Below are 17,133 nucleotides of genomic sequence, written 5' to 3' on the forward strand. Positions count from 1 at the left end.
TTCCCTCTCCCAGTGTGCTCGTTTGCCTGTCACGTGGCCTGCAAGGACAGCGCCCCCCAGGTGTGCCCCATCCCTCCTGAGCAATCCAAGAGGCCCCTCGGGGTAGATGTACAGCGAGGCATCGGGACTGCCTACAAAGGCTATGTCAAGGTAGGTGGCGGGAAGGAGGTGGTTCTGTCCACCTCACGCCTGGCACCTTCCTATCTTGTGCTTAGCACCATGGAGGCGTGACGGTCCCCCAGATCCCCACTGCTCATGACAGCATCTCTTTTGCGACGTGAACTGACACTGGAACCAGGCCTGGGAGGCCCCTCACCCTGGGGAGGGATCATCAGGTTGATGTGGCCAGTGTGGCTGATCTCAGTAGACCTGGGTCCCAGACCCCCAGACCGACCCTGGGCTCCGCAGGTCCCAGACCCCCAGACCCTGCGACACACATCGCCTGCCTCCTGGGCGGAGCATCTGGGCAGGTGCGTTGGAGGACTCCAGAGCTATGCGGCGTGTGGTGCCCGCTGCACGTGGACACCCTAAGCTTCATCCAGCTGTTCGCCCACCATGTTCCGTGTCAGGTGCAGATACATATGGCGTACCTGATTCTCCCACCTTCCCCTGCAGCATGTTTTATCAGGCACGTGGAGCACTCCCACCAGTGCCCTGAGCCCAGGCATGTTTGGCCAGAGCATGAGAGTGTTATCCCTTAGGAGCACAGTGGCAGCGCAGCGGCTGGAGGGCAGCACAGGCCCGGCCCCGGGTGCACAGGCCTGGCCCCGGGTGCACAGGCCCGGCCCCGGGTGCGCAGACCAGGCTGCAGTTGCCTTGAAGACCTGCTATCAGGCGCAGTCTCAGGCCTCGCTGCTTGGTAAAATGTGTCCCTGTTGGTTTGCAGGTCCCTAAGCCCACCGGGGTGAAGAAGGGTTGGCAGCGGGCCTATGCGGTGGTCTGCGACTGCAAACTGTTCCTTTATGACCTGCCCGAGGGGAAGTCGACGCAGCCCGGTGTGGTCGCCAGCCAGGTCCTGGACCTCAGGTCTGTCCGCTTACCAGCACTGTGTTACTACTTTCCTGTTTTTAACCTTTGGCCAGAATAAGAATTTGTTGCTTTGGTAATTTTGGCTGCATTCATACCTTCATGTCCTCAATTATTGCATAGGTCCAAGAACAGGTGACATTTAGCTGTCAAAGTACATGCTATGAACTTTTTCCGCCTTGAATCTTTTTGCATTGAAACAGATGCAAAATAGGCATTTAACATAAGGAAATCGCTTGCTGAAAACAAGCAAAAAATACTCCCAAGAATAAATCGTGCAGCAGGAGCTGGGTGGCCTGGTGTGCTTCAGATGCCTTGACTGGTGCCCTGTGAGGCCGAGGCGTGGGACAGTGTGTGTGAGGGGCCACGGCTGCGCCCTCTCTGCCCCTTGTCCAGTGAGGCCGAGGTGTGGGACAGTGTGTGTGAGGGGCCACAGCTTCGCCCTCTCTGCCCCTTATCCAGTAAGGCCAAGGTGTGGGCCGGCGTGTGTGAGGGGCCACAGCTTCGCCGTCTCTGCGCCTTGTCCAGTGAGGCCGAGGTGTGGGATGGCGTGAGGGGCCACGGCTTCGCCCTCTCTGCCCCTTGTCCAGTGAGGCCGAGGTGTGGGCCGGCATGTGTGAGGGGCCACAGCTTTGCCCTCTCTGCCCCTTGTCCAGTGAGGCCGAGGTGTGGGCTGGCATATGTGAGGGGCCGTAGCTTTACCCTCTCTGCCCCTTATCCAGTAAGGCCGAGGTGTGGGACAGCATATGTGAGGGGCCACAGCTTCTCCCTCTCCACCCCTTATCCAGTAAGGCCGAGGTGTGGGATGGCATCTGTGAGGGGCCACAGCTTCGCGCTCTCCACCCCTTGTCCAGCAAGGCTCCCCTCCGTTAAACACACCATGAGGACAGTCTCTTCTTCCTTTCCACCTGTTCTGAGCTAGCGCATCTGTCCTCTATTTCCCCATTTGTAAAGTGGAGTGATAGCAGCACTGTTGACGGCATGGAGCTGTTGCAGGAATTAACTAAGTTAGCAGACCCAGCACCAGGCCTGGGCGCATACAGCTTTTGTCACCGCCTTGTCCTCACCCTATAACATGGGTCCTGTGCTGCTGTCCCCTTGCTCCCAACGACAGGGAGCCAATACTGCTGGGCCCTTCTCTGGGCCAGGGCCTGTCTGGGAGCCTCCTGGTCTCCAGCCTTGGTTCCTGGGGGCAGGGGGCCCACAGTGGGCACATTTAAGACAGCTGCAGAACACGTGTCAGAATCATCTGGACAGACCAGCATGGCCCACTTCCCAGTGCCCCCATCCCACGGGGCAGGGGTGGCAACCGGCTGGTGCCCGTGCTCTGGAAATGCTGCCAGTGGCCCTGTGGCAGCTCCCACCGTGCACACTGCCCTGGCCTGGCAGCAAAGAGGCGTTCAGCCTGAGCACGTGTCCCGGGGCCCACAGAGCTCAGAGTAGCACCTGTGTCAGACTGGGGAGCCTGGGGTGCAAAGCGTAGTGGAGAGAGCATTTCCTAATTGCCCCAGTGATTTATGTCCCATCTTGAGACGGACTTATCTGACCAGGCCAGACACAGACTGAGTCATGGGCATGTTTGTAGCTGAGGTGACATGGCACGCAGGGGGGCTCTTACCTCCGGCACCATTCAGCCACTGCAGGGCTCTCAAGTAGCCGGCTTGTCAGTGTTCGTCATTGTAAGTATGTCTTACCCAGGTGGAGGTGGGGGTCCCACCTGGTCTTCTAGAAAATAGATTCATAGAAGTATCATTTCTTGTAAGGTTTGCTATACGAAAGAGTGAAAGGCAGGGGAGAGGGAATGGAGACGGGGATGTGAGTGTGTGTGTGTGAATGCGTGAGGCTGTGTGTGAATGAGTACGTGTGTGAATGTGTGTGTGAGTGCATGTGAGGGAAGCTGTGTCCTTCCCAGGTGTCCTCAACGTCTTCTCTCTTAGCAGAGATGAGGATTTTTCCGTGAGTTCAGTCCTGGCTTCAGATGTCATACATGCTACACGCCGAGATATTCCTTGTATATTCAGGGTATGATATTGCTTATTTTTTCCTATTTTTTAGAGACCGTTTCATTAATAGTTTTTTAAAAAGCCACACGGTTAAGACAAAGCAGTTTTCTTAAATGCTTCGTTGCGTCCCAGGATGTGCTAGCACAAACCCAAAGCCTCTGGTTTCTCCTGCCCTGCCCTGACGCCTTTTTACACGTTGAATGTGTCTACCCGGTTCACCCTGTCGCCCCCACCAAGCACAGCCCCCTCCACACAGCCATGCCCCCGTTGGGGGACCTTCCTGGCTCCTTCCACCGGCGCCCATCTCCCCCTCTACCGACCCTCACTTTTTACCTGCTCCTGAAACCCCCCTCCTGGGGCTGTACCTCAGCTCCTCTGATCATGAGGCTTTTAGCACTAGAGGAGGCCCGTGATGAGGATCTGTGAAATGAGCCAAGGCCTGGCCAAGTGCTCCCCAGAGCAGGAACAGTAAAGGGCCAGCAGGAGGCCCTGCTGCCAGCGTCAACACGGGGTTGGGGGGCGGCGCTCAAGGCGCTGGCAGGGGTGTGGGTCAGGGGAAGATGCCTTCAGCACCCCAATTGGGAATTTTATACACCCAGTAAAATCGGTGGTTTGCCACAAAAACCAAGTCTGTGAATCATTTTTTTGTTAAATCACTTTATTCAGAACCCTCCACCATCCCATCTGCTAAAACAGTGACCTGTCACGGAGGGCGATGTGCTCAGTGGGGGTGACGGGGTAGACACACTAAACAGGTACAAAGGTCAGGGCAGGGCAGGAGGGCGGAGAGACCAGAGGCTCTGGGTCTGCATCCTGGGACACAGCAAGCACTGAGGAGAGGTGCCTCAGGGCACTTTTGAGGAGCAGGACTCTGGAGACTGGTTTTTGTTTGACACCCACTTCTCCTTGGGCGCAGTGTTTTTATTTATTATCATAAAGTAACTCCAGAAAGAAATTTTTAAGTAGATTGCTAGACCACAGTTTTGACAAGTGCAAAGTTAATACCTGAAAACAAGGGGCTCCACCCACCAGGTGGGTGGGTCATTCTGACCCTTCCTGCTGTATGCTGGCAAGGGTCTCCTGTGAGGCAGCCGAGGAGCTGGCCAGGCTGGCAGCTCCAACGATCCTCTGGGGTCAAGACTCTGCACCCACCAGTCGTCCTCGAGTGCACGTGCTCCGCTGCAAAGTGGCTTTCCCACAGGGCTGGTAGGCAGCTGCCTGGTGTATTTGGTCGTCTCATAGCTGTTCTCTGTTCTGTTTCTCCTGTCTCCCGTTATGAAGGTGACAGCCTCTCTCTTAGGTACACCTTCTAAGACCAGCTCACTGCTCATTCTGACAGAAAATGAGAACGAAAAGCGGAAATGGGTTGGGATTCTAGAAGGCCTGCAGTCGATCCTCCATAAAAACAGGCTGAGAAACCAGGTGGTACACGTGCCACAGGAAGCCTATGACAGCTCGCTGCCTCTCATCAAGGCTGTCCTGGCAGCAGCCATCGTGGGTATGTACAGGCACTGCTGCCGGGCCGCGCTGTTGCGTGTGGAGGGTAGTGCTGCGTGCAGGTGGTCCCTGTGGCTGCAGCCGTGGCGTCCGTTAGAACGTGTCCGCGATCTCTCAGGTGGGGGCCTCGGGCAGTGCAGACAGTGAATGCACTTGGCCACTAACTGAAAGGTTCGTAGTTCAGGTCCACCCAAAGGCACCTCCAAAGAAAGTCTTGGTGACCTGCTTCCCCGAAATCAGCCAGGAAAACGCTGTGAGCACGGTTCTCCTCCGATACACGGGGGTCACCGTGAGGCAGAGACCACCCAGCAGCAGTTGGTTCTTCTCACACGCTTTAAGAAGCACGCCATCCCTGCTCACGCCGCTGGTATCCTCGTCGTTCTCACTCCTCCCCTTCTGCCCTTACAGATGGCGATAAGATTGCTGTCGGCTTGGAGGAAGGGCTGTACGTCATAGAGCTTAACCGCGACGGTGAGTGAGCAGGGCAGGCTGCTTCCTCAGCAGGGGCGTGCACAGCAGGGACGGGGAGGCTTTGCAGGGCTGCAGCAGAGACACAGGTCAGTTAGGAAGTCTCTTGAGTCACCACATCAGGTTCATAAATCAAGGGAAAGGCAAACCGCTGATGAAACAGGTTGCCGAGGGTAGGACGAGTGTGCGGCAAGTGTTTGTCCAGTGCCCTGGGTGCTCGGGGCTGGAGCAGCAGGCGGGCGCCCTCTCCCAAAGCTCTCATGGTGGGGTCGGATGGTGAGCTCAGCGCTGCCTACCATCAGACCTTTCGAGGAGAGGGCATACGGGAGCCCTGGGCAGTTGGGCAGCATCCCAGAAGAAGTGAGTCTTCACTGAGGGACACGTGGTGCCTCTGCTTCAGACGTTGGGATGTCATTCCTCCCACGAGGGAGGTGCCCCCTGTCTTTGCCTCGCAGCCTGAGTCTCTGCACAGAACCTAAGGAGGCCAGGCCGGGTGCACCGGACCACCACAGCCCAGAGAGGGTGTGTGCTGGGAGTAGCCACCTCCTCACAAGCCCAGGTGGGGTCAGAAGAACAAAGCTGTCACCTTCCCAGGATTGCGTAGCCCAAGGCCATCTCTGTGTGGAAAGCCGCAGGCGGGATCCTGGTCTAGATGGTTGTCAGGGGCATTGCGTTCATTTGGGCCGCATGGGGAGCGGAAGGTTCAGACAGTACTTCTCCAGGGCCTGGGGGGCTGGAGACAGCTCTTAGTTCCTCACATGCAGCCTAAGGGTTCTCGCCTCAGGGGTGAGTGGAGTAAGGGCCGGGTCCACCCCATGGGGGGACACCGGAGAGAGGAGGTCAGGACGGCCATATTCTCTGCATGGTACAGGGCCACACCGTGCAGTGACAGGCATTTGGCCACCATGGCCAACGTGCAGCAGCTGGCAGGGCCACACAAAAGCCCCATCCAGTGGTACTGCTCGGGGAGGGTGGGTGGGAGCCAGAGACAGAGACATGCCAGGAAGCCTACCAGTGGTAGCCCCACTGCTCTTGAGTAGGGAGTTGTCTGTGTGATGGGAAAAGCTCAGGAGGTGGGAGTAAGCTCGGCAGAGTGCCAGAGACGGCGCCCTGCGGAAAGGCAGCTTCAGGCCGGCCGCAGGGGGTGGGGTGCCCGACACCTCACGTTGCACCCTTCTCTGCAGTGATCGTCAGGGCGGCCGACTGCAAGAAGGTGCACCAAATTGCACTCGCACCCCGGGAGAAAATCGTGATCCTGCTCTGTGGTCGGAACCACCACGTCCACCTCTACCCGTGGTCTGCCTTGGACGGGGCAGAGGGCAGCTTCGACATCAAGCTTCCGGAAACCAAAGGCTGCCAGCTGATAGCCACCGCGACACTGAAGAAGGGCTCTACCACCTGCCTGTTTGTGGCCGTGAAGCGACTGGTGCTCTGCTATGAACTGCACAGAACTAAGCCTTTCCACCGGAAGCTCAGCGAGCTGGCAGCGCCCGGCACCGTGCAGTGGATGGCCGTGCTCGGGGACAGGCTCTGTGTGGGCTACCCGTCTGGGTTCGCCTTGCTGAGCACGCAGGGCGACGGGCAGGCCCTCAACCTGGTAAATCCCGCTGACCCCTCGCTTGCCTTCCTCTCCCAGCAGTCTTTTGACGCCCTGTGTGCTGTGGAGCTCAGAAGTGAGGAGTACCTGCTTTGCTTCAGTCACATGGGACTGTACGTGGACCCGCAAGGCCGGAGGTCTCGCATGCAGGAGCTCATGTGGCCTGCGGTTCCTGTCGCCTGTAGTATGTATATGTTTTCTGTTGCCATTTCCCCGTTGTTGCCTCCTCGCCAGCAGCAGCGTCTGTGCACTCTCGCTCTGGCTCGGCGTTGTCCCGTGGTCCAGTGGCCACAGAGCTGCAGAGGTGGGCCTCTGGTTCCCGAGGGGGCCAGGGCAGCCATGGGGCTCGTGGGGCTGCAGGCCTGGCACCTCCAGGAGCTCAAGGCTCACCTGCCCTGCGCCTGCTCCCACCAGGAAAATGAGGCTCTTTGCCAAAGTCTTTGCAGATGTCCCTGCAGCAGAGGACCCCGTGGTGGTAGCTGGCCTCCCTGGGCAAGAGCAAGGTGACAGGAAGAAGAGACCGGCATTTTCTTTTTTGCTTACAAGACCTTCTTCATGATAATGTATTAATTCAGGCAGTAATCAGAACCAGCTCATGGGTGTTGGTGGCCAGAAGCAATCCAGCTCTCCAGTCCCGCCAGGAGCCTCTCTGGGCATGGGGTTTCGCGTGCTTCTAGAGCTGTTCTGATGTGCCCTAAGCAGCGTGCTGTGTGCATGTTGGTGCTGGGCAGGCGTCCGCTCGGGAAGTCACTGAAGGCCCAGAGAGTGGGGAGCAGGGGCAGGAACTATCCCCGAGGCACCTCAGAATACCCTGCACATGGCCCCAGCTGGCCGGACGGAGGCAGCGGTGATTAAATGAGCCAGCCAGATGCTGTTTCGGGGCCTTCACCCTCCCCTTCTCATCCCTCCACCGCGCACGCCTCGTCACCCTCCATTACCCAGCCATGTGCAGTGGCCACATGCAGGGCCTGCTTCTTGCGGCTCTTTCTCCAGAACAGTATTGTTTTGAAATGAAAGGGCCCGGCCACTGAGTTGGAAGTTTCCAAATCTTGATTGTTGGCCCTCCAGTGTTGACCCAACATTCCTGTCACTCCGCTCTGCCCCCAGTTCTTGGTCCACCTGTGTGAGCACTTCCTTTTTTTTTCCCATGCAGAACAGACAGTAAGTCAGCCTTAGAGCTTGCGGAAAAACTTGTTCCAAGCCCTGCACGGGCACTTTAGATCTGTGATCTCACTTTAACCTCCACCCCACAGTCTCTGCTTACAATGGGGATATCAGTCCCATTTTACAGATGAGGAAACCGAGGCTCTGTAATGTTCATAAATCACACGGCAAGGCCAAGTTCAAATTCAAGTCTGTCAGACCTTACAGTCTGTTTGCTTCCGCCAGTAACATTTAACTTTTTAGTTGAAGTTGCTGTTGTGGTGGACGTCTCAGTCTATCGATTTATCAGTGTCTTAGTCATCTAGTGCTGCTAACACAGAAATACCATAGGTGGATGGTTTCGACAAACGGAAGTCTATTCTCTGACAGTCTAGTAGGCTAGAAGTCCAAATTCAGGGTGGCAGCTCCAGGGGAAGGCTTTCTTTCTGCCAGCTCTGGAGGAAGGTCCTTCTCATCAGTCTTCCCCTGGACTAGGAGCTTCTCCGCACAGGTACCCCGGGTCCAAAGAACACACTCTGCTTATGGCACTGCTTTCTTCGTGATATGAGGTCCCCATGTCTCTCTGCTTGCTTCTCAGTTTTATATTTCAGAAGAGATTAGGTTAAGATACAGTCTAACCTCATAGATCTAGTCAGTATAACTACTGGCGATCCATCTCGTTAACATCAACAGTGATAGGATTTACAGCACCTAGGGAAGTCACATCAGATGACAGAAGGTGGGCAGTCACCCATTCCTGGGAACCATGGCCTCACCAAATTGATACCCGTGTTTTGGGGGGACACAGTTCAGTCCATGACAACCAGCAAGTGACACGCACAGATGTCTTCCTGCCCGTAAAGCCCGTCTGTGGAGATGTTCCTCTGGTAGCACCCTCGGGCCCAGCCGGCTTCCCACACCTTGTGTGCCTGCCTGAGAGCCAGCCTCACGGCCGTAGTCGAAACATTCCTTCGGAGACAGCTGGGGTCCTGTTTTAGTACCAGTTATGTCAGTTTCTCAAGCGCGTTTGTTCTTCATATTCAAAAAGAAAGGGTCGTTCAGCAGCCAGTTTGCATTCTGTAATAGGAACGTAGTAGAAGCTTTTTAAAAAATCATCTTCATTTAGTGAAGTATGATGTAATAAAAGATTAGCTTTTAGTTCTGGGAAGTAGAAGAACTGGACCCAGAGCCAGCTGACTCCTTCCTGGGCTGGATGGCCGCCGTCCCAGCTCTGCGTTTCTGCACAGACCACGCCAGGTGGGCTGTGTTGACCCTGGCAAGTGACGGGGGATGGTGGCCGTCTGCTGAGCCGCCATCCTCAGCTCTGCCAGGTGTTTCCTACTGTTCTAAAGGAGGGGACACGGTCTTATACTTCAGATGCAAAGTGGTCCCTGGCTCTCGGCCTCGGGTCTGGTGCGCTGTCCAGCAGTGCTGGTTCCCCGGGGTGAACGGGAAGAGGCCGACGACAGGGCCAACCACTCTAAGGAAGACCAGAGTGCCTTCCCTGATGTCTTTACACGATGCTCCCAGACAGACCGCATAGGTGAGGCCTGAGACAGCCCTTGGGCCTGACCATAGAAAAGATTCAGAGCCCGCAGGGTGGGTGAAGGTGGGCAGGTTTGGCCTGAGAGTCACGCAGCCGTTAAGCAGCCTGGCTACTTGGCGTCTCCGGGAGAAGGCGTTTGCCTGATCTTTCAGCACCTGCCTGGATTCTGTTTCATCTGAATTAATAAGCTGTTGCAGCAATCACGTTGTAGGAAAACTAAACGGAAAAGGTAACTAAAAACAGTCACCTTCAGCACCCATACACGGCTGTACAGTGTGTCTTGGTTACAGAGGTGGCGGGGTGTTGAAGCGTTTCCGGCTATAACGGTGTGAGCTTTATGTGATGTGAACTGTAGACTAGAAGTGGGAAGAAGCATGTAATTACCGGAGCCCACCTGTCCCCTGACATGGGGCAGCACTGCCCACCTGGGGCAGTTTCTGACATGCCGCAATGTCCCAGCATCTGCTGGCAGCCGAGGGCGCTCACTGCTTTGCACCTCCGTCCACACTAGGTTGCAGCCCCTCCCACGTCACCGTGTACAGTGAATATGGTGTCGACGTCTTTGATGTGAACACCATGGAGTGGGTGCAGACCATCGGCCTGCGGCGGGTAAGGCTGGGCAGGCGGCTCCCTGGCTCTCTGCTAGGATGCTGCCGCCTGGGCCACCATGTCACCACTCTGCTTTCCTTCCAACAGATCCGACCACTGAACCCAGAAGGCAGCCTCAACCTCCTCAACTGCGAGCCCCCACGCCTCATCTACTTCAAGAGCAGGTTCTCTGGTGAGCCCCGCTCAGAGGGCAGGAGTAGGCGGAGGGGTCTTCCCAATGGTCTGTGGCCCTGTCTCACAGTGAGAGTGGCCGTGCCCCTGACATGTGGTGCCTGTACACTAGGCCCACGGCCCATGGTCACCAGGGCCCCTCTGTTCCGCAGGCACGGTTCTCAACGTGCCCGACACCTCTGACAACAGCAAGAAGCAGATGCTGCGGACCAGGAGTAAGCGGTGGTTCGTGTTCAAGGTTCCTGAGGAGGAGCGGCTGCAACAGAGGCGGTGAGGGCAGCGCCAGGCTGGCGGGATCACATGGGGGGCTGGGGCACAGCCGAGGAGGTCTCACGTATGAGCCGGAGGCCAGGGCACAGCCAAGGAGGTCTCTTGTATGGGCCGGGGGCTGGGGCACAGCCGAGGAGTTCTCACTTACAAACCAGGGGCCTGGGCACAGCTGAGGAGGTCTCGTGTATGGGCCAGAGGCTGGGGCACAGCTGGGGAGGTCTCGTGTATGGGGTGGGGGCCAGGGCACAGCCAAGGAGGTCTCGTGTATGGGGCGGGGGCCAGGGCACAGCCAAGGAGGTTTCATGTACAGTCCAGGGCCCGGGGCACAGCCGAGGAGGTCTCATGTGCTTGGGGTCTCAAAGCCACTCTCGCTCCCCAGAGAGATGCTCAGAGACCCAGAGCTGAGATCCAAGATGATCTCCAACCCAACCAACTTCAACCACGTGGCCCACATGGGGCCCGGCGACGGCATGCAGGTGCTCATGGACCTGCCGCTGGTGAGTGTGGTCCTGGGGTGGGTGGGGACTCTGGGCGGGGCCCCACTCAGACCCAGGCAGTGGCGTGGCAGGTTAGGGAGGAGCCTGGCTTTGCGGTGCCCTGAGGGGGCACAGCTGCAGGGGCCCCTGGAGGTTGGCCCCGTCACTCCTACCTTCTTTGCCGTGGGAACGGCCGGGCCCTTCCCCGCCAGCCTCCCAGCGCACTTGTCTGCACGTCTGTGGTGGCCCACCCTTAGGCTGCCCCTGCTCCAGCGGGTGTTCATGGTGCTGCTTCCTCTGCCCAGAGTGCACTGCCCTCCACGCAGGAGGAGAGGCCCGGCCCTGCGCCCACTGGCCTGTCCCGGCAACCCCCGCCTAGGAACAAGCCGTACATCTCGTGGCCCTCGTCAGGTACAAAGGGCGCCGGCCAGCATGGCAGTGGGCGGTGACGCCTACGGGGCCGGGAGGCAGGCCCCAAGATGAGGCACACCTGAGACGGTCTCTTGTTCTGCAGGCGGGCCAGAGCCTGGGGGGGCCGGGCCTCTGAGGAGCATGTCTGACCCCGACCAGGACTTTGACAAAGAGGTGAGACTGGCCTCACCGGCAGAGCAGCCCCGGGCGGTGGACCCAGCGGGGCTCTGGGAGGAAGGGCAGGCCCTGCACAAGGGAGGTCATCGTGACATCTGGGGAACATGAGAGTGCATGTGTGAGTGCGTGTGTGAGCCGGGGGGGGCCTGAGCCAGCTTCTCTCCAAAGCGGATGTGTGCTGTCCACCACTCCTTCCCCTCCCACATGAGCTGCCTTCTTGTGCTTTGAATCTCGTGTCTACACATGGTGGTGGCTGCCACCTCTGCTCGGTCCTGCCGTGGACTAGGGGATCTGGTAGAGGTGATCTCCCTGTTTTTCTTCAGTAGTTTCTTAGCCATTTTGTATCTCCTTAAATAAATGGTAAAGCTAGTTTGTTGGCTTCATAGTCAAAAACTGTCATGTTGAGATTTGGGGGACCAAGTTGAATCTATGGTTATTTGGGAGCATACAACATCTCGAATCTCTTGTCAGGGAGCATCGTGTCAGCCGGTGGTTTCCCTCCTCGAGGATACACAGTTCCCCATCAAGGCCACATGGTCCCCCTGCCCCCATTGAGGGTGTGCGGGTTTGTTGTTAGCAAGCATATTCTTAAGAGCGCCGAGGTTTTTGTTGCCACTGCGAGTAGGATATAATCTTTGATGACGTTTTCCGGAGTTCGTTGCTGGAGATGATACAGGCTGGTGACTTGGGGATGTTCTGTGTGCTGCCACCTCCCTGATTGCTGACTGGGTCCGGTGTCCCACTGATGGCCTTGGGTGTCGTAGGCAGTTTTGACAGTTGTGTCTCTGCCCGTGTGAGTACGCACGTGTGAGTGCATTGTGTGCCCGTGTGTCTGCGTGTGTTTGTTAATGATTGTGCGTGGCCACAAGTACACGTGTGCATTCATGAGTGTGGGTGTGAGCATCTGAGTGTGTGCCTGGGTGGCTGTGCATATGTGTGTGTGAGCATGTGTGAGCGGCCTCTCCCTGTGCTCTGGCCAGGGCTCCCAAGTAGTGTCAATTCATATCCCTGATGCCCTCTCCTGGCCGCTGCCTCAGTTTCTCCACTGCCCTGGTGCTGATTGTCATTTCTAATGAACAGCTTTCACCTGGCTAAGGAAGCACTTTCTTTTCGCACCTTGGTAAGAGTTATGCCGTGAGGAAGGGGTGGTGAATACTAACTAGGCAGGATTTTTTACATTTCCCAAGTGGCTTTCATGGGTTTTCTCAGTAACCAGTTAGCGCGTTGAGTCACACCAGCCTCCCTAGTCCTTAGAGCAGACCCTCCTCACCTGCAATGCTGTACATCAGTACGTGTTGACCTGGGGTGTGAACGTCTTATTTACAGTTCCTAATCTGTGTTTGGAAACCGTGGTGGTGTAGTGGTTAAGTGTTACAGCTGCTAACCAAAAGGCTGGCAGTTCAAATCCACCAGGCAATCCTTGGAAACCCTGTGGGGCAGTTCTCCTCTGTCCTGTAGGGTCGCTATGAGTCAGAATTCACTCGACGGCAATGGGTTTGGTTTGGTTTTTTGGTTAATCCATGTTTATCAGTGAAGTCACCTGTGTTGCTCTCTCACCTTTGGTAGGTTTGTATGCAGGGCCCTGTCTGCTCCAAGTACTGAGTTGTGAGGTTTTGCATCTCCTAGTGGCTGTGACACTGGGCTTCTCTGTCTGTAAGGCCTTAGAGCCCTCCCCCAGACTGCCGGAGGCTGGTGATGCTTAGAGGCAGGTCTCTTTTCCCTGCTTTACTTTTTTCAAACCTCCAGAAAAGTTGTAGGAACAGTAGGGAGTGGAGTGATGGAAAACTCCGGAAATGGATAGTGGTGAAGGCCAGCATGGGGAATGTAGTCAATACCACTACGCTTAAAAGGTTCAAATGACAAACTTTTTTGTTACACATATTTTACCACAATTTTTTTTAAAGTATAGGAAAGAGAACCCCCATACATGCTTCACCTGATTGGTTTTGGCCTGTTGACTTTTGGGAGAACAGTGTGACCCTAAGTCTCAGCATCATGGCCCCCACGCACTCTCGTGGTCTCCTGCGAATGCAGGCCACCTGCGGGTCACGACGGCCCACACAGACAGTCCCACAGTGACCCTGTGTGTTCACCCAGCAAGCTGTCCACACACAGACCCCTCCTCTCCTGTCCCTGCAGTGATCTCTGACACCTTCCCTCAAGTCAGCCTGGGGCCGCGAGCGCAGGTCTTGGCAGTCCCATCGGCTGTGTCTTCTGGGACAGTGACTTTGCTCAGAGATGTCCAGGCTGGTTGTGGTGCACAGCGTGCCTCCCTCAGGATTGAGAAGGGCCTGCACCTAGTGGCCAGCACCTATACTCCCCAGGGACAGATTGATTCACAGAAGTCTGTGTGTGTGTGTACACAAATACACACAAGCACGCATATACACTTGCACACTCACGCACATGCATTTTTGCTGAGCCATGTGAGTAGGTTGCCCACGTCGTGCCCTGTACGTAAGGGTGGAGATCTTCTCTGAGGAGACCCCAGCATGGCATTAAACCCAGACAGTGTACCTCTCACGCGACATCTGCCCGTGCCGATTTCAGTGTCGTGATAATGCCCTCTGAAGCGAGGCTTTTTTTAACAGGACCTGCCCACTGCACTTAGCAGGCCCACCTTACGGGTACTCCTCTTTCATCAGGACAGTCCCACAGCCTGCCTTTGTGCGGCGTGATGGTGGCAGCCTGCCACGTCAGAGGCCATTTCTGGCCAGGCCCAGCTGACGTCTCCTGTGACACCATTCATGCCGGTGCACTAGTGGGCCGTCATATCCTCTCAGTGGGCCAAGGCAATGGCACCTGTCTGCCGGCACCAATGCACTGGCCACATTTGACCACCTGGTTACTGCGTCACCTGGCTCTTCTCCGGAGGCCCTGTCCTGTGATGACAGAGCCATCAGTGGGGCAGGGTATTAGGTTTTATGGTGCCTCACAGCAAAAGGACCAGGAGGGTGGCTTGCAGACAGCAGGTTCCAAGCAGAGAGGAGGCACAGTGTCACATCTGACCCCGAGCATGCCGTAGCCCGCTGGGCTGCACAAGGACCAGAGCACACCCAGCCGCCAGCATGTGCACTTATCTACCCCTTCTTGTGTTGACAGCCTGACTCGGATTCCACCAAACACTCAACCCCATCCAACAGCTCCAACCCCAGTGGCCCACCAAGTCCCAACTCCCCCCACCGGAGCCAGCTCCCCCTGGAAGGCCTGGAGCCGCCAGCCTGTGACGCCTGAGCCATCTGCCACCCGCGCCACAGCCAGCAGCCCACACCAGCCCCATCAGTGCCAAGACTGAGCGGACCCTTGGTGTCATCCGAGGAGATGTGGAGTGGGCGTGTAGATAAGGAGATGCAGAAAGTCTATTAAACCATGTGCAGAGCTGTGCCGCGTCATCTGTGTGGTAGCCAGGCCCACCACCTGCAGTGTGGTGGCAGTTCTGCTTGGTGGCGACGGTCCCACCCATCCCCGCTGCAGCCAGGGCAGCTGAGAGGCCGTGCAGGCCCCCCCTTGGGGCTGAAACAGACCTCCCGCTTAGGAAGCAGACACTTCCTGTGTCCCGAGACTGCTTCCAGGGCCTCAGGAGACTAGAGAAGTCGTCTGTGATTCCCAGAGTCACTAGAATTTTGAGACACAGGAAGGGGAGGGTAGTTCGTGGCCTTTGCATTATTTAGCCATCGCAGGCTCAGCTGAAGTCTTTCTGCCAACCTCCCAGTCAGGGACTAGTGCCGCCTGCCCACCCATGTGCTAGCCGCAGTGTCACCGGCATCCCCTGCTGCAGTCAGCTACGTTCCGTCTCCCACTCACCTCCCAGCTGCTGCTGTCAGCCTGAAACCCCACACCCTGGGCCAGGGTGGCATGGCGCAAGCAGGCCCAGGGAACCAGGCAGCAAGTGCTGGGACCCCCCCCACCCCCACCCCCGCATGGAGACCCCGTGATTCGTAACCCAGAACCGATCACGTAGACTCACCCACACACTCCGCGTCCCGGCCACAGCAGCAGTGAGGCTCGCGTGTGTTTAATCTCACTCTCCTGTACTATATGTTGAGTAATTGGGTTTGTGACCCTGTGTCATTAAAGGCTTGTAATTAACTGGCAGCCGACTCCGCCTGTCGTCCGGCTCGGACAGTTCACCACTTCTGTCCCAGGCTCCCCACCCTCCCGCTGTCTTGCGGCGCCGACCAGGGCACACATCAGGTTGGCGCTGAGTGGCGGAGGCTCCCTGTGCACCGAGCTGCCCCACTGCCCTCCTGGGCCTTCTGCTGGGGCTGGCACCTGCTGGGGGTTCTGGTTTTTACTTTTTTAATGTAAGTCTGAGTCTTTGTAATTATTGAATCGTGAGGACATTTTTGAACAATTTACCTGTCAATAAAGAGGAAGACGGCAGTTTTAAAGGTCACAGGGGTCTGTCTTCATGTGTGACGGTGACACCATCAGCACGTCTGGGTTCCCAGAAATCCCAGAGTAGAAATTCTTACTCAAATGGAAGAGCCACCCTCTCAGGGAACCACACGGAGTCAGCTGTGTCCCACGTGGCCAGGCTGCGAGTGGAGGGGCCCCAGGTAAGTGGTGCCCTGGCTAGGACCTCTGCTGGTTCCCAGATGAGCCCACAGGGCTGAGACCCTAGGGGCAGGGGGCTCCTTGCTCCCACCCAGGGCCCAAAGAGAGAGGCTGTGCAGGAGGGCCACCCCAAGTGTGGGAGGAGGTGTGAGGAGGGGAGCGGGTCTGCAGGTGGGGCCCTGGCCGGGGGTTCACTTCCCTGGGGCGGGGCTGGCCGTGCTGGTGAGTTCTTCTAGCTCAAGAGCAGAGCAGCACCTGGGCAGGTGGTATGGGGACGAGCAGAGATGGAGCCGGAAGGCGGCTGGGCAGCCAAGCACCAGCACGGGTGGACGCCCAGTAGTAACATTGGCGTCACTGGGCATTAGTCACAAGTAGTCCCGGCACAGACCTCGCAGGCATCCGTGAGCCCTGGAGGCCTGCGATATGGGGACACAGCCATTCTGGCTACGGACACGCGGGTGTGGGGATGGGCGGGGAGCACACTTGGTAAACCCCTGCAGCTCAGGGACTCTCTGCAGTCCAACCCTGACCTCAGCCAGGACGGCCTGTCTCCACATCTGCTCATCACCACCCCTCAGCAGATGGGGACCTGGCCTCTGTCACCAGCGTGGGGGGGGAGGTAGACGGGCACATCTAGCTCTGGCCCCCAAAGCCCATGCCACACCCACTGTCCAAGGTCAGAGACAGTGTCCTCCACGTGTGGGGGAGGGGGGACTGGAATGAGTGGGAGCAGCAGGGGCGCCACAGGGTCATCAAAAGAAACTTGCAGAAATATCAACCAGTGCTTGGGGAGGGACAGTGTGGGGCAGCGGAGGGGTGCTCAGTCAAAATCCACCTCGAGGATTAAAGCAAGTAAGGATGGCAAAGCGCCTCGCAGATCTGGACCAGGAGGCATCGACTGTGTGCCAATTTTGAAAGCAAAGCGCTAGCTGAATATATGGTGGTGGTCACGAACTAAGGAGCCCTGGTGGCACAGTGAGTGGTTAAGCGTTCAGCTGCTAACTGAAAGGTCAGCGATTCGGACACCAGCGACTCTTCAGGAGAAAAGACTTGGCGATCTGCTCCCGTAAAGGTGGTTGTTGCTAGGTGCTATTGAGTCACTTCCGACTCAGCGACCCCGTGTAGAACAGAACCAAACACTGCCCCGTCCTGCGCTGTTCTCACAATCACTGCTATGTTTGA

The 17,133-nt window shown here is 57.1% G+C and overlaps 1 protein-coding gene across 3 annotated transcripts in view; it reads left to right on the plus strand.

The window, feature by feature from the left end:
- CDC42BPB (CDC42 binding protein kinase beta) overlaps nucleotides 1-15,790 on the plus strand; it is a 135,620-nt gene extending 119,830 nt beyond the window's left edge. Inside the window, exons 25-37 of one of the 3 annotated variants that reach the window (XM_064292930.1) lie at nucleotides 14-150; nucleotides 887-1,026; nucleotides 2,967-3,048; nucleotides 4,311-4,527; nucleotides 4,935-4,997; nucleotides 6,179-6,775; nucleotides 9,792-9,889; nucleotides 9,977-10,061; nucleotides 10,213-10,330; nucleotides 10,710-10,827; nucleotides 11,064-11,217; nucleotides 11,321-11,391; nucleotides 14,497-15,790. In XM_064292930.1, coding sequence (XP_064149000.1) covers nucleotides 14-150; nucleotides 887-1,026; nucleotides 2,967-3,048; nucleotides 4,311-4,527; nucleotides 4,935-4,997; nucleotides 6,179-6,775; nucleotides 9,792-9,889; nucleotides 9,977-10,061; nucleotides 10,213-10,330; nucleotides 10,710-10,827; nucleotides 11,064-11,217; nucleotides 11,321-11,391; nucleotides 14,497-14,628 — 2,012 coding nt within the window. In that variant the 3' untranslated portion in view covers nucleotides 14,629-15,790. Of the gene's footprint in view, nucleotides 1-13; nucleotides 151-886; nucleotides 1,027-2,966; nucleotides 3,049-4,310; nucleotides 4,528-4,934; nucleotides 4,998-6,178; nucleotides 6,776-9,791; nucleotides 9,890-9,976; nucleotides 10,062-10,212; nucleotides 10,331-10,709; nucleotides 10,828-11,063; nucleotides 11,218-11,320; nucleotides 11,392-14,496 lie in introns of those variants that run through there. The other 2 variants (XM_064292931.1, XM_064292932.1) reach the window with 2 other exon arrangements.
- Nucleotides 15,791-17,133: the final 1,343 nt, after the last annotated feature.

Source organism: Loxodonta africana, chromosome 10 (assembly GCF_030014295.1).
Source record: "Loxodonta africana isolate mLoxAfr1 chromosome 10, mLoxAfr1.hap2, whole genome shotgun sequence".
Classification (NCBI taxonomy): domain Eukaryota; kingdom Metazoa; phylum Chordata; class Mammalia; order Proboscidea; family Elephantidae; genus Loxodonta; species Loxodonta africana.